General features: G+C 38.7%; 1 protein-coding gene across 2 annotated transcripts in view; it reads right to left on the bottom strand.

Moving 5' to 3' along the window:
• Nucleotides 1–422: 422 nt before the first annotated feature.
• YBX1 (Y-box binding protein 1) overlaps nt 423–15450 on the bottom strand; it is a 19197-nt gene continuing 4169 nt past the window's right edge. Inside the window, exons 3-8 of one of the 2 annotated variants that reach the window (XM_074334539.1) lie at nt 8385–8418; nt 5588–5677; nt 4983–5285; nt 4625–4707; nt 1589–1854; nt 423–799 (exon numbers count right to left, since the gene is read on the bottom strand). In XM_074334539.1, coding sequence (XP_074190640.1) covers nt 1620–1854; nt 4625–4707; nt 4983–5285; nt 5588–5677; nt 8385–8418 — 745 coding nt within the window. In that variant the 3' untranslated portion in view covers nt 423–799; nt 1589–1619. The remainder of the gene's footprint in view (nt 800–1588; nt 1855–4624; nt 4708–4982; nt 5286–5587; nt 5678–8384; nt 8419–15450) is intronic. The other variant, XM_074334540.1, reaches the window with a different exon arrangement.

The raw sequence follows: 15450 nt of genomic DNA, 5'->3' as shown, positions 1-15450 counted from the left end.
ATCTCTTCTGACCACACAAAGGAGCTGAACATACCAGGCTCTGTGGCAGACATCAGGCAACTCTTAAAGTAAGTATCTTCAATTGGTAGGCTGAAATAACTCCCACAGGGACAGAAATAAGGGGCTTCCAGGGATTAGAATCTGGTTAAGTCTCTGCCTCCCAGCAAAAGTAACTTAATAAAAAGGAAAATGGCCAGATTATCCTAGTAAGTATTTTCTAATTTTTAGTACGAACCCACAGGTATGCCACTCAATGAAGGATTACACATTAAAAAACTTTCCTGGAGTAATTACCAGTGAGCATCATCTATTTTCAGATGGGTTAAATTTACACAAAGACAATTATTTAAGAGCTGAGAGTCCTATAAACCAGCTAAGGACTTATAAACTAAAATAGAACAAGACAAAAATTTACACAGACAATTATTTAAGACCTTTATTAACAGGTGCTTGCAGTTTGTTGACTTTTTTGAAAAAATCAAGTTGTAAACTTTTATTACAAATTAAAAATGAAGTTCTTAAAAATCTCAGCTTGACCAGATATGAAACAATTTAAAAACCTTTAAAGGTGTATTGAGAAAAAACAGGCTTTTTTTTATTTTTATTAAAAAACACGTTTGTCATTACCAAAAAGAGACGTCTTTAGGTAAAAATAATAAAAATCCCATGCTGCATAGATAATGCAGATAGTTCTAGTTATCTGGTCAATGGGCAAAAAGCAAGCACTTAAGGTCTTTAGCTCCAATCTTTTATTTCTTATTGCTGGAATTTCATATTCATTTCTTCTTGGATGACTAAACTGCAAAAGAAAAAAAATATATTATCTTGTACAATTCACTGCAATGTTCTTTTAGTATACCAAACTGTTCTAGATCACATTAGCTAAGTAGGGAAGGCATTAACAAATCTCATATTGGTTTATCCTAAGACAGTGATTTACAACAGACGGGAGGACATTGCTTTGACAAGAATCGTTAACTTGTAGGTTCTGGATGATCTTTTGCCACGCAGAAAATAGTATAGGGGGGAAAAAACCCCAAAACATCACTGGCTAAAAGTGCTAATTCCAAAAATAGAACAATTACATGCCTCTCAGTATCAAGTAAAAAAGGAATTCCTTAATTTTGGAATCGATAATATGATGTCAAGCTCACCACTTTCCCTAAAGAGACTATATTGGTCATCATCATCTAGGTTTATCAATTCTATTAGTTATCCCACGTCTTTTTGAAAATGCAGAATAACACAATGTAATTAACATACTTCTTAGGACAAGGTTACCAAGACCCTCCTCAGCTTACTGGTGAAATCACAGAACGTCCAGAAAGTTCATAAAAAGCTCTAATATTCAACATACAATGTTAAGATAGGCCTCCAGCTGTTAGAACTGAGGTGGATAAAAGGCCAAGTATGGCTCTGATATATGTCATTACCAAAATGGGATATTTAGGTAATTTTAAGATTAATTTGGGAAGAAGTTATAAGTAAAAATGGCTTACTTGACCTCATGAACTGGGCTTTTTTCTCTTGCATTAATGAACACTACTCATGACTGCTCAGAGGCCAAAAGGCCATCTAAGTTACTTACCCGGATGATGGTAGAGATGGTAAGCCGGCATTTACTCAGCCCCGCCCTGCTCAGCCTCGGGAGCGGACGAATTCTCAGCTGGTGGATCGGCTGCTTTTGTCTCTTTGCCATCTTGTGGTTTAGGGTTTTCTGGGCGTCTGCGTCGGTAATTAAAGTTACGGCGGTACCGACGTTGAGGTGGCTGCTGACCTTGGGTCTCATCTCCTTGGTTTTCTTTATCTTCTTCATTGCCGTCCTCTCTAGGCTGTCTTTGGCGAGGAGGGCCCCTGGAATGAACATTGTTCAAACCTGCAGTGATGAAACCTTCTTTCTTTAACCCACCCCCCCGTGCTAACACACCATACCTGGTTTTTCTGTTTATCAAGTGGTCTGCAGGTAATTTAGCCAAAACAAAAGAGCAGACTTGATCTATATTTCATAAACTGAGTGAGGTGACTTTGTATAATGACTTGGAAGTATAAAGTAAAAGATGAGCATTTAAAACTGGTTTATGGACTAGCAAACTTTTACCAATAGCATAATCCATTAGAAAATTAACCATGAAATGATTTTAAAAGTGGCACAATACCAACACTTTGTCATTTAGTAACACTTTTAAACGGGTAACCAGGTTTGGGGACAACTATTAACTTATATAATAGATGAACACTTGCTAAAAAGGTAGGAAATCCAACCAAAGATGCCCTCTTCATATAAATGAAAGTACACAGTCACTAGGGAAACGCATGAAATACCACTTCATATCCACTAAGACGGCCATAATCCAAGGGTCAAAAAATAACTAGTGTTGGTGAGGATGTGGAGAAATTAGAACCTCAGACACTGCTGACGGGACTATAAAATGGTATAACAGCTTTGGAAAGCAGCTTGGCAACTCCTCAAAATGTTAGTTACTATGCGACCCAGCAATTCCACTCCTAGGTCTATATCCAAGAGAATAGAATACTCACAATAAAGTTTTTAAAAAAGCAAACAACCCAATTGTCCATCAACTGATTAATGAAACAAAATGTGATACCCATACAATGGGGTGTAATTTGGCCATAAAAAAGAATCAAGTACTGATTGATACACACTGCAAATTGGATGCACTTTAAAAATAGGCTAAGTGAAAACAAGCTAGACATAAAAAGCCACATATTACATACTTCCATTTATATTAAATGTCTAAAATGGGCAAACGCAGACACAGAAAGTAGATTAACAGTAGCCGGCGGCTGGGGTAGAAGGAAATGGAGAGTGACTGCTAATTTTATGGGGGGGGGGGGGGGGGGAGAGAAGGGAGATGAAAAAATGCCTGGAATTAAGGAAGTTGTAATGGCTGCATAATTTGGTGACTAAAAGTTCAAGTGTTAACATTCCAGCAATTATCTTCAATGGCCTAAAATTAAAGATACCAGGATCAAAGATAGTATTAGAACTTAATCGCCAAGGAGAAGATACTATGATTTTTTTTGCTGGTGATTCTACATGTTGACAACAGTGATTTTTTCTTGGCCTCTCCCCCCATCCATATGAACAGCATCCCAGAAAGCCCTAGAAACACCAAGATTTTTGACTTAATTGGTCATCATGGGCTCCAATTCCCATTTAGATCTCTACATTCCATTTTCACCGTTAAGCCCCCAATCTCCCCTCCCCATGTTTTAGAACTCATGGTCTGTCTTGGCGAAATTGCTGTGGCTTTCCCCTGCAGCCACCAAGTGGCGGTTGTTCCACCCCTATTACTCTGGCTGGTAAGTCAATTCTCCCCATTTCTTTCTAAAACCCTAGCTTTCAAATCTTATGTTAGGCTATATGGTTCAATTTACTTTTCCTTTTTCTGCTGTACTCATCATGAAAACCCCAAATAATCTAGGCTTTTAGATTCTTTCCCTTCCATCTAGTTGTCTTCCACCTGGGTTTTCTCAATTTCAAGCATTCCAGTCTCCAATCACTCCCTATTTTCCCAGTTTCTCTCTTCTTGTTTTCCCATACTTTATTTCTACTAGGACCTATAACGCTATCACCTGTTCTGCCCCTAACTCTCCCCCTAATCTTTTCCCCTCCTCTTTACCCCCAATACGAAGTCACCAATTAACCATAATCAACCCCAACCCTACCATCTTCATTTGGATAAACAAACGCCAGACAAATCCAACTCTGCTCAATCTGAGCCTGCTGCTCAAAATGCTGGAAACACGCAACCATGACGGTTAACATTTTAAATGTGTGATCACTATTTGATTTCCTCTATTTCTCTTTTAGAGAAAATTTCACAATCTTTGTCCCAAATTCCCCAAACCTCCTCTTACTTCTCCTTTTGACTCCACTAACAAACCAATGCCCAAGTACTCTGGCTTCTTACACAAGAAACAGCCATGGTTCAGAGTAAAAGACCAACTTCTTACTTGTGGACAAAATCCAGTCCTAATTCATGTTTCAGCAGTCACTTTTAAGTCTTCTTCTATTCCATTTTTTTCAGTCTACAAATACACTGTTATTTCTCATAAGCAAAAATCCTTTCTTCACACTTTCTCCTTATTGCTACCTCATCTGTGTCTTTTTCAACAAAACTGCTAATACTTGTCTCAGATTTCTTTCAATTTTCTCTTGGACTTACACCACTCAGGATTTCTCCCCTAATTATAGGCAGCATATGTCATTTAACTACTCATTTGGGAGGGGGAATTAAATTCCTGGCTACACGTTTTGAATTCTCAAAGAAGCAAATCTTAAAGATATAATATAATGCAGTTTAAACTACTCTTTTACCTGTTCGAGGACAGAATATTTGAAATTCCATACCCTCACTACAGAAAAAAAACAAAACCCTGTATAAAATAGACCTCATTTATGCTAACTGTTTTTAACCAGTGCCAGCAAAAAAGATGCACAGAACACATTCTCAAAAATAACTGACTTCAGGTTCACCTCTTAGGTATCGGATGGAAGAAAATGTGATGTTACCAGAAAAATGATTCCAACAGACTGCAGGAGAAGCATGATGCCAAGTCCTAAAACATGGCTCAGGAAAAATTTTAATACAAACCGTACCTGCGGAATCGTGGTCTATAGCCTCGATACATATTCTGTCTCACTGGTCTACCTTGTTCTCCTGCACCCTGGTTGTCAGCACCCTAAAAAGACAATGGAAATTAAGCAGACTGGGTCAGCAACCAAGTAAAAACCCAACCAGAAAATGCAAAGTCTGAATACAGGAGTTAAGAATAAACAAAATCATCTCTAGTACTGTGATTATACTATAATTTAATCCTTTTGGTTGTTAAAAAAGTGCTTCCCATCATGATTAATGGCTCCAATATAAGGGAAGTCAGCAAGAACAAGCTTAAAATGCAGTACTGTCCAAAGTTACTACATGCTGTTGATCGTTTTACTTTTTGGTGAAACTTACCTCCATCACTTCTCCCTGCACTGGAGGGTTGGAATACTGTGGTCGACGCCCATAGGGTCTCCGCATGTAGTAAGGTGGGAACCGTCGCCTGCGGTAGGGCCGGCGCTGTTGGGCCTGGCCTTCGGGAGCGCTCTCCGATCCCTCATTCTTTTCCCCACTCTCACTGTTCTGGTAATTCTGCTGGTAATTGCGTGGAGGACCCCTGCGACGTGGATAGCGCCTATAATGGTTACGGTCTGCTGCATATTTACTGCCTTGCACTGGAACTCCACCAGGGCCTGTAACATTTGCTGCCTCCGCACCCTACAAAAGCCATCATATATTGACAGTGACCATAGGATTAAGTATACTTAACAAAATTTACACAAAGCAAATAAAAAAGAGTCTATGTGGCCAGGGGTGCATAGAAATGATTAAATATTAGCTCCTCACTGTTCTGAAGAGATTGCCCTCTAACTGCAGCCAGCACATTAGGCTTGATGCACTTGTTGTGTTCATGTAGTCACCGGACCCATCCATCCACATTAAAGCCACCATCCTAGTGGATGAGATCTCCAAAACATTTCCACACTGAAGTCAAACCTTTACACAAAAAGCATCCTCACCTTTTCTCCTTCAACAACATCAAACTCCACAGTCTCTCCATCTCCTACACTGCGAAGGTACTTCCTGGGGTTATTCTTCTTTATGGCAGTCTAGTAATATCACATTCCAAAAATAGATTAACAGGGGAGAATAATGTGCTTTTTCATTTAAAATGTACCAGAGTCAATATTATTTTAGCTTGGAGACACACTTAAAATTAACTTTAAATAAGACCAAACCATCAATAAATTAAGGAAAACAAGGACCAATGCTACCCCCAACCTCAACCAAAATACTCCAATCTTACAAGGCCCCAGCATTTTACCACTATTTTCCAAACTAAAACAAGTAATTTAACACAAGACACAATGTGTATATATTTTAAATGCTTTTAGCAAAAGCATTATATGTAGCTTTGAACAAAATGAGGATTTCCATCTATCCCCCAAAGACTGCACTTAGTAGAAGCTAGCCCCACATAGGGCCAGTTTAGATGACAGGCGAGTTTAGTTTTGCATGCTTCAAAGTTGACCAAACCAACTTTGTCCCTGTGCTACTATATCAAACTTAATTACAAATGTCAACCAAAATCCCTTCGGACCTATCTGTGATAATACTTCAATGGAAATGCAATACACGTGTTTAACTATGCCACTTTTGAAATTATCTGACTGCATGGGACAGTCGGTTATTGGCGCCCACAATATAAATCTCACATTTACTTTATTCTCCAGACTGCTACAACAAAGTAAAAGGGGAGAATAACACCTCACATTGTGCGTAATATCTACAAAGCTCTTTCACATATTTCCTATTCAATCTCATTATGACAGATGATGTGAGGTATTATCACTCCTTTTTTTTTAACAGATTAAAACAGGCTTTAAGAAATTAGGTGACTTGCCCAAGGTCACACCAAGAAGTAAGTGGCAGAGTGAGGACTTTTCTAAATCCAGGTCTTGGGACTCCAAATCCCATGTTCATTCTACTACCTCACAGCAGTATCCATTACAGGATCACTCATGCATTTCCATTCCAAAGGAGGCAGGACAACCAACAATCTGAAGCTGATTAAACAAAGTTGCCCAGAACTGCAGTCTCCTTGATACACCACCAAGACCTGAGCAGCCAAAGTCCCCAAGAAACAACTAGATGTTGAAACCACTTCCAAAATAAAGAGGAAAGCATATTGGTGAAACCCCATAGGTCAGTACAAGTGGGTGACACATACTCAGCCAAATAATTGATCTCATCTGTCATCTAAACTGTCACAAAGTTTTCATACCTTTTCACATATAGCTAAGTCTAAATTACCTGCAGTCATAGGGGATAGCATAAGTATGGATAATTAAAATCCCCACACTCGAGTTCAGTCAGCATCTTCAACCCCCTCCCCAATCTCCCCAAACCCTTCCTTTAGTGTTGCTAATAGGCAGCAAGACTGACAGACTTTGCTGTCTTTTGTTCCTAAGTCTGCATATTCCTTTGAACACAAAGAAGGGAGATAAGGAATGCATGAGAGTGGGCATTCAATTTTATAAAAGAAACATGTTTTAAAACAACGTTTTGTCTGAGCAGTCCTGTACTTATGTTTAGAATGTAAATGTTTCCACACTTACATCTGACCCTCGATTACCCGGTAGGGTTTTGGGTGTACTGGAAACTGACCTACCCTCCCTCTTGATTGCCAGTGAATGCTGTGTATGACACTTCAAGAGAGCTACAAAGCACCAACCTAAGATAGCCCTTCTTAAGTGGTATGCTGCCATCCAAGTTCACAAAGGCCTGAAAAAACGTGTGTTTGGAAATTGACTTTAGTCTTTTGATGTCTGGATTACAGTAAAAAAAAAAAAAGTGGCTAAAAAGTTCTTAAGAGTGATTTTCAAATACAAGCTGACAATATTTCAATAGTCTTCGTAAAATAAACCACATAAGTATACATATACATATACCCCACCCACTGCACACCTGTCAGGATAACTAAATCCAATGGAGCCTGTGACATAATGTACGGGACACTAAAATAGTGTTCACTGTGCAGTGGCTCACTTTAACAATAAAATCTTTAATGCTCAAGCATTTTTCAAAATAGTGTCCTCATACGATACTTGAGAAAAGTTCAGCATGTAGAACCTACCCTATTTTTTCCCTCTCAAAACACTGAAGTCAATCTAAAAATTATCGGAGTAATTGCCAACTTTGCCACACCGCCTTTTCATTTAACTTTAAATTAGTGAGGACTTCTAAATTTTCCAAGCCAGCCAAAATTCTCCAAAGGTAAAAATATACCTGACCCATTCAAAGTGCTTTAGAATAAATAGAAGGACCTATGTTACTTTGCTAGTTTTCTAGCATTCACTTCAAATTAGTATCTTGCAGCTTTGCACTATCTCCCCCATGATTACTGTAATCTATCCTTACCACAAAGGTAAACCTAACCGCATCTGAAAACATCTTCGAGTTTCTGTGTATTTTTGGCAGCGTTACTAGTTCAAATTCAGGTTAATGGAAATCTTTCACTCATCTGAAATTAGGTTTGAAAATTTACTGTAATGACTTAAGTGATTCAATATTTTAAAAAGCTACAACTATTAACAAAAATACCAACAGGAAACAGCTATCTTAATTTAGCAACCTACCAATACAATGTTTCAATGTATATATTTATGCAGCCACCACTCTTGTAGGAATTAAGTAACTTGCTTGGTGGTTGGACTCAGCAAGCAACCTTTTTGTAAGGAACAAAAGATGGGGAAAACATCCCTTTTTCTTCCCCAAAACCTTGAGCTGAAAGTATCAATGTCCACATACACTCACCTGGTGTACAAATACGTCTTCCTTGGTGTCATTCCTGCAAGACAGGGAATCAAGTTGAACAGGTTAGAAAATGAAATACATTTCATGTTGCCAAAGATTAAGAACCCTCTGGGTCATTGTATGCATCTCCCTCTATTTTTCCTACTCTTAGACTTTCTGGCTGCCAACCAGCCATTAGGAAACTTGAAAAATCGAAACAAAGAAAACAAAGCTAGTAAAAGCCACTACAATTTCTGCTTTAAAGACTAAGCAGTCGCCAACAGTTGTTAACCTCACCACCTATAGAACGATAAAACAAAATTTAAGAAACCAGTGACCTACTAAGCCATTAAGAGGGTAAGTGACCAGCAACATCTACTGTCACGCCTTGTCCTACTAAATATCACCACTGTTCCAGCACACCCCACTCTTACCTCTAGAGCACGGTAGGAGACCACAAATATTTCCTTCCATATTACTAGCTTTCTTCTTTCTTTCTTCATCCTCAATCATTTCCTCTTCACTACTTCCAATGCCCAACTCTCCTTGAGGTCATAAAAATGACCACTAAAACCCCCACAGAACGCACACCAGGAGTGAGTTCTAATGTAAACTATGATGTGAACTATAGCTGATAATAATGTGTCCATGTAGATTAATAAACTGTAACAAAGTATCACTTTGCAGCAGGATAGTGGGGGACTTCATGCACGTATGCTATGGGGTATATGGGAACTGTTTTCTGCTCAATATTGTCATGAACCTAAAACTGATCTTAAAAATAAAGTACTAATTTTTTTTTTAAAGACCACAGTGAAGTGCAAACATGGACACCACCAACAGGCACCCACATCATTCATTTGGCAAGCATTATACTGGAAAACTAAGGTGAAGATGAACAAGCCTTTTTTCACTAGCACACACAACCCCGTCACTTCGTATTAGACACCATTTTACATCAATCCTTACTCTAGTCAAACTGTTGATAAATATAGTTGCAGTATTTACTCCAGAACTTTAAAAGTAGTTGTTAACGAAGGCAACATTTACCCTAGGTCTTAAAAAGGAGTTTACTAGAAAATGAGAAAGATGTTCCAGGTAGAGAAGGCCATGGACATGGGTAGAACCAGCAACCAACCAGTAAATTCAACGCAAGCTGAATTCAAACTGGCTGGAGCATAAGCAATAAGGCTGTGTGGGAGGATAAAGAACAGGTGCTAAATCATCATGCAGGTAGAGGAGCCAGCAAAGGCTTTAAGTTGAACTAGAATGTGACACCACAGATTTATTGGATATTAAAATCTAGTGGCTGCTATTATGGCAAGTTTGACACCAAGAGTGTCCAGTTAGTTAGAAAAAGCTACTCCAGAAGTCCAAACCAGGACTGTGTATGACAGTATATGTGGTATCTGCCTTGAGGTAAAATGGGAAAAACTGTAGATAAATGGATGTTAGATGGGAGGGGGGAAGTAGAGAATGTTTTGAGTTTTTAACTTGGAGATTGGGGTAAAGGTGATGGTACTATATAAGCAAGAACCACTGGAAGAGAAATAGATTTCCAGACCTTTATAATGACTTCCTCCACCCTCTTCATGCTGTTAGTGTATCAGAGTGCGAAAGGGCTCAATAGTAGTTCTAGTGTTTAATGCCAGAAGGAACAAAGGTTACATATGAACTAGACTAGCTAACTGTGGGCTCCTTGCTGATCCATGGAGAAATGCATGCACCAAATACATACAGCTTGTATCATAACATGAGAATATTTAAATTTACGGGAACAGGACAATTTTAAATCTTCAGAACAAAAACACACACAAACCCAAGAACACTACAAAGCTACTCAAGACATGTGATTGAAAACTGACCTTACAAGCTAGGTGAGTATTAGGTGCACCTAGGGAATTAATGGCTGGTTATAATGTCCATCTGTCAAATAGGCATCACACAAACAGTTCCACAGCCATCACTAGTTTTCATCTCCAACACGATTTAATTTCAAGCCCTAAGGTTCTAAGGGGACAGAAAATTGGTAATTTAGAAAATTGGTAGAGAAAAATAGGAAAGGTGGGCCAAGTCTAGAACAGTGAGTCTCAACAGTCCTAACCACCACAGGGCCTTTCAAGTTCTTCTAACTGAGCTGAAAACTAAGTATTTACATATCAAAAACACACACTGCAATAAAAAGAAATAAAAGTAGTTATCTATGAATTTTATTTCAGGGTTGTAAAAGGAGTATTAGAAAAATTTACCAAAACCACGTATCTAGTCAGGACAATCCTCTTGAAAATAATACCAAGTAGGCAATACACAAGATAACGTCATCCCCTGGAAACCAGTTAAGGGAGATGTTCTGTGGGCCTGTAGATAAAGACAGCCCTCTGCACCTGCAGCTTCCATATCCATGGATCCAACTAATCGTGGACAAAAAATATTCAGGGGAAAAAAAGTATTCAAGTTGTTGCTGATGTGTATGTACAATGTGCTTAGCCTACAGAGGTTGTCTATACTGAACACATACAGGCATTTTTCTTCTATTATCTAAACACACAGGATAACAACTATTTGCATAGCATTTATGTTGTGCAGTCATGTGTTGATTAACAATGGGGATAATTTCTGAGAAATGCATCATCAGGTGATTTTGCCACAGTGGAAACAGAGAGTACACTTACACAAACCCAGGCTACAAACATGTACAACATATTACCGTGCAGGCAACTGAAACACAATGGTGGTAATTATCTGTGTATCTAAACACAGAAAAGGTACAATAAAAATACAGTGTAAAAAGATTTTGAAAAAAATGCTATACCTGGGTAGGGCGCTTACCATGAACGGAGCTTTTAGCACTGGAAGTTGCTCTGGGTGAGTTGGTGAGTGAATGTGAAGGCCCCTGGACATTACCGCACACTACTCAGACTCCATAAACACTCAACACTTAAGCGACACTAATTAAAAATGTTTTCTTCAAGAATTAACAGCTCACTGTAACCTTCTTACTTGACTATATAAACTTTTCTATACAAAAATGTTTTCTTTATATCCGTATTTCATAAGCTTTAAAATTTTATTACACAGGGTCAGGATCAATAATATTACTGCCTTCTATCTCCACATCTTGTCCCATTGGAAGGAAGGTCTTCATGGGAAATAACATGCATGGAGCTGTCATCTCATGATAACAATACCTTCTGAAGGACCTGCCTGAGGCTCTTCTTGAGAAGGTTGTCATTCTTCAGAAATATGTGGGTTTTCTTTTTTTTCATCAGAGTTGCTTATAAGCAGACAATGCACCATGAACATTTCTATTAATGAAAACCTTTCGGTGTTTGGGGGTAGGCATATTTTCAAACTTTTAAAGGAGCTTGTTGTGGTCTGCAAAAGCTTCTGCTAAACCCTTCACTAAATTTTCTTGGGGGTTCTTTTTTACCTACTGCAGGATTCTTCGCTTGCCTATTCTGTTATTTGTTCCTGTTCCAACAACTCCTCATTAATCAATTTCTCAGGAATCACATCTAGAAGCTGCTCAGTGTCATCTTCATCCACACCCATGTTCAAGTTGTTGGCCATCTCAACCAGTCTAGTTGATTTTTGTAACTTTCGTGCTAAGACATTGCAACAGCTACGACACCAGGCGATAGGAATTTTCCAGCTCCATTATAAAGTTATGAGTCCACTGTTTTACCAAGTTTCCCAGAAAATAAGACCCGGTCTTTATATTAATTTTTTGCTCCAAAAGACGCATTAGGGTTGATGGTCTGTCTAGGTCTTATTTTCGGGGAAACAGTATATGCAGTCTATCCATCTATATGGCACATGACTGCATTAGGTGCTATAGGTAATCTAGAGATGATTTGAAGTATTGGGAGGATGTACATAGGTTATATGCAAACACCACTCCATTTACATATGGGACTTAAAAGCATCCTCAGATTTTGGTATTACAGGGAGTCCTGGAACCAATCCCCCGTGGATAGTAAGGGACGACTGTACGTAGAAACCAATACAGGTTCATAAATGATGTCATGCCAGACAATACAGTACTCATTTATTCTTTTGCCACTAAACCAGCCTACTAAAAAATACAGTAGCCACCCCTATCCATGGTTTCCCTTTGTGCAGTCTGAAAATATTAAATGGAAAATTCCAGAAATAATTCGTAATTTTAAATTGCGTGCTGTTCTAAGTAGTGTGATGCAATCATATGCCATCCCACCTGGGGAATCCCCCCTTTCTGTCCAGCATATCCACACTGTATATACTACCCATTAGTTACTTAGTAGTCGTCTGGGTTACCCGATACACTGCTGTGGTATCACAGTGCTTGTGTTCATGTAATTCTTATTCTACATAATAATGGCCCCAAAGTGCAAGAATAGCAATCCTGGCAATTCAGATATGCCAAAGAGAAGCCATCAAATGCCTCTTAAGTGAAAAGGTATGTTTGTATAGTGAAAAACATAGTATACGTAGGGTTTGATACTATCTGCGATTTTAGGCACCCACAGGGGATGGGATAACTGTATCATGGCTAAAGTGTATCTGGATTTTAGGAAGAAATTTGACAGCAACAAATTCAGTATTGGCCAAGATAGAATACTATGGTTTGGAAGCATTAAATCAGTACAGCTGCAACTTGTTAAATGACTACCCAGAAATTCATAGCACTGCTAACAGGAAACCTGATTTTTAGTCCCCATTCTACTATTAACAGCTGCATAACCTTAGAAAGCTGCCTCCTCCTCACTGCATCTTTTTCTTCACCTGCAAAATAGGAAAACTAAACCAGACACATAACAGCACACGTTACTAAGGGTTTACATCCCAGACACTGTGCCAAGCGCTTTAACTAGTATTATCACCTGATCCTCACAATGCTGAGGGAGGTGCTGTTATCCACCCCCTTGCCACAAATGAAGAAAATGAAGCATGTGGTCATCTGCTCACAGCAGGATGTGAGCCCTCAAGCCTCGGTCTTCACTATGTTGAGAACTCCAAAAGGACCAGTTTGGAAATCCTTACACTTTAGCTTTAGAGGCAGGTTACAGCATATGGTTTCTCCAATTTGGGGGGAGGACAATGACAACTAACAAGCACTCCTACACCCTCACCTGCAATAGTTTTTCCATGTAATTAAACCATGACTCTGCTACACACACACCCTTTAAAAACGTAAAAATGCTTTTCAGCTCACAAGCTACACAAAAACAGCTGTGAGTGGTCGTTTGTTGACCCCTGATCTATATTAATACCGGAAAAAATGCATGCCATGGCCACCAGAGATCTTACTGAAGAGTGAAAAGCAGCAATTAAAATAAGATGACCAAAATGGCTAATGAAGAAACACATTTTAACCTGTAGCTATCACTGATGTAATGAGAAGGGAATGCAGGTCTCCCCAGCATTGCACCTTACCTTTTGTGGTATAGCCTGAGAACCGAGACACACACTTCTGCCTTTATCATACTTTACTGAGGGCGCAAGGTTACAGACAGAGCCAACTAGTTTATGAGCTCCTTCCCACTGGTGGCAAGCAAGTCATTGAGGACAAGAGGCTATCATTCTTTCATCTAGCCCCCCCCACACTATAGGAACATGGTAGGTGCTCAAAACTTTTTAAAAATATTTGAGTGCCTACTGTTCACTTAATACTAGCCAGCTTTTCAAATTAAAATGTAATTACTGCCACTTTTTACTTTTGTAAATTCTATTCTTGCATATTATTCCATCCTATTAGTTCTTCTGTCACAAACCACTGGGCCTATATATAATGAAAGGATAGGAAATCCAAAGGTCTCATTCATTCCTTTAATAGAGTTGAGTATTTACTTGTGCTAGCCAGCCAGGCACTGTGCTAAGTGCCAGAAATAAAAATAAGACATGGCCTATCCTTAAGGATTTCAATCTAGAAGGCTACTACTATTCAATCCAATGTAGCAGTTGAATTGCGAAATATGATTTTCTGCATATTATATTAAGTCATACTAGTCAGATACACAGAGCAAGCAGTACATAGAGCACAGTGGTTCCGAGTTCCTTACTAGAACCAATGGTGCCAAAGCTGGAATATTGGCTATTCCTTTCCTAACTACACTAAGGCAAGTTGCCTTAATTTGTAAAGTGGGGACTATACACTATTAAATGTTTGCTAAATATCATTTTTTAAAAACCTAGTGAAGGACAGACACACTATAACCAAACCTAAGTCCCTCCATATTGCTGTCACTTGAAATAATTATGTCACTTGCAGTACAGTTTGTAGAACTGCTATCCAATAGAAATTAAAATAGTATTCATTCAGTACATGACATAGTACTGACCTCAACAAAAAGGAACCACACAGATATCAAGAGGCTGAAGAAGAAAAAGGGATACCATTTTAAGTTAGCAGACTGCTAAGGAAAAAGAAATCCTGCTGGGATTTAAAGAAAATAGAACCCTCTTCAACAGTTCCTAAGGTAGCACGACGAAGGCAAAAACACGTAGCCATCACTAAACTATACTACTAAAATCTACCCAGATTTCAAAAAGGACGATAACCTAAAATTTTAGGAAAACTTTTTTTTGCTAATCCGCAACACTACCTTAAATGAGACCTACCATACAAGCTTATCCAGCCCAAACCAAATACTCTTACGCTATTATCTTACTGCAGATTATCACACGAAGCCATTTTAACAGCTTGATTTGCCCAAATACATGAAATTAATTTATGATCCATTGGTTATAAAAGCTCCAGGATTTATCAACTATATGTCCCATAACCCAAAGTATCCAAACACCAATTTCTAAGTCCTGCAGATGGCTCTAAGATCACAAACCGCACTTATCATTTTATTTGTTCTCTATTAAAACACTCTGCACACCTAGCAGGCACACTCCTATTTCACACATTATTTTCTACCATTGTTCCTGCTTTATGTGAGCTAGATTGTAGATGCTTCCAAGGGCTGAGAATGGAGGGTAGGAAACCCAGCAATTACAGTTCCAGCACTAGGAGGAAAACATAAGGTGAATACACTAACTCTCTATTCTAGATTTTAAGATGAAAAGATCTTACTGATCACTGACTTGGCGAATGAACGCT

This window comes from Rhinolophus sinicus, linkage group LG06 (assembly GCF_036562045.2).
Source record: "Rhinolophus sinicus isolate RSC01 linkage group LG06, ASM3656204v1, whole genome shotgun sequence".
Lineage (NCBI taxonomy): Eukaryota > Metazoa > Chordata > Mammalia > Chiroptera > Rhinolophidae > Rhinolophus > Rhinolophus sinicus.
This window is presented reverse-complemented; position numbering and strand designations above follow the sequence as displayed.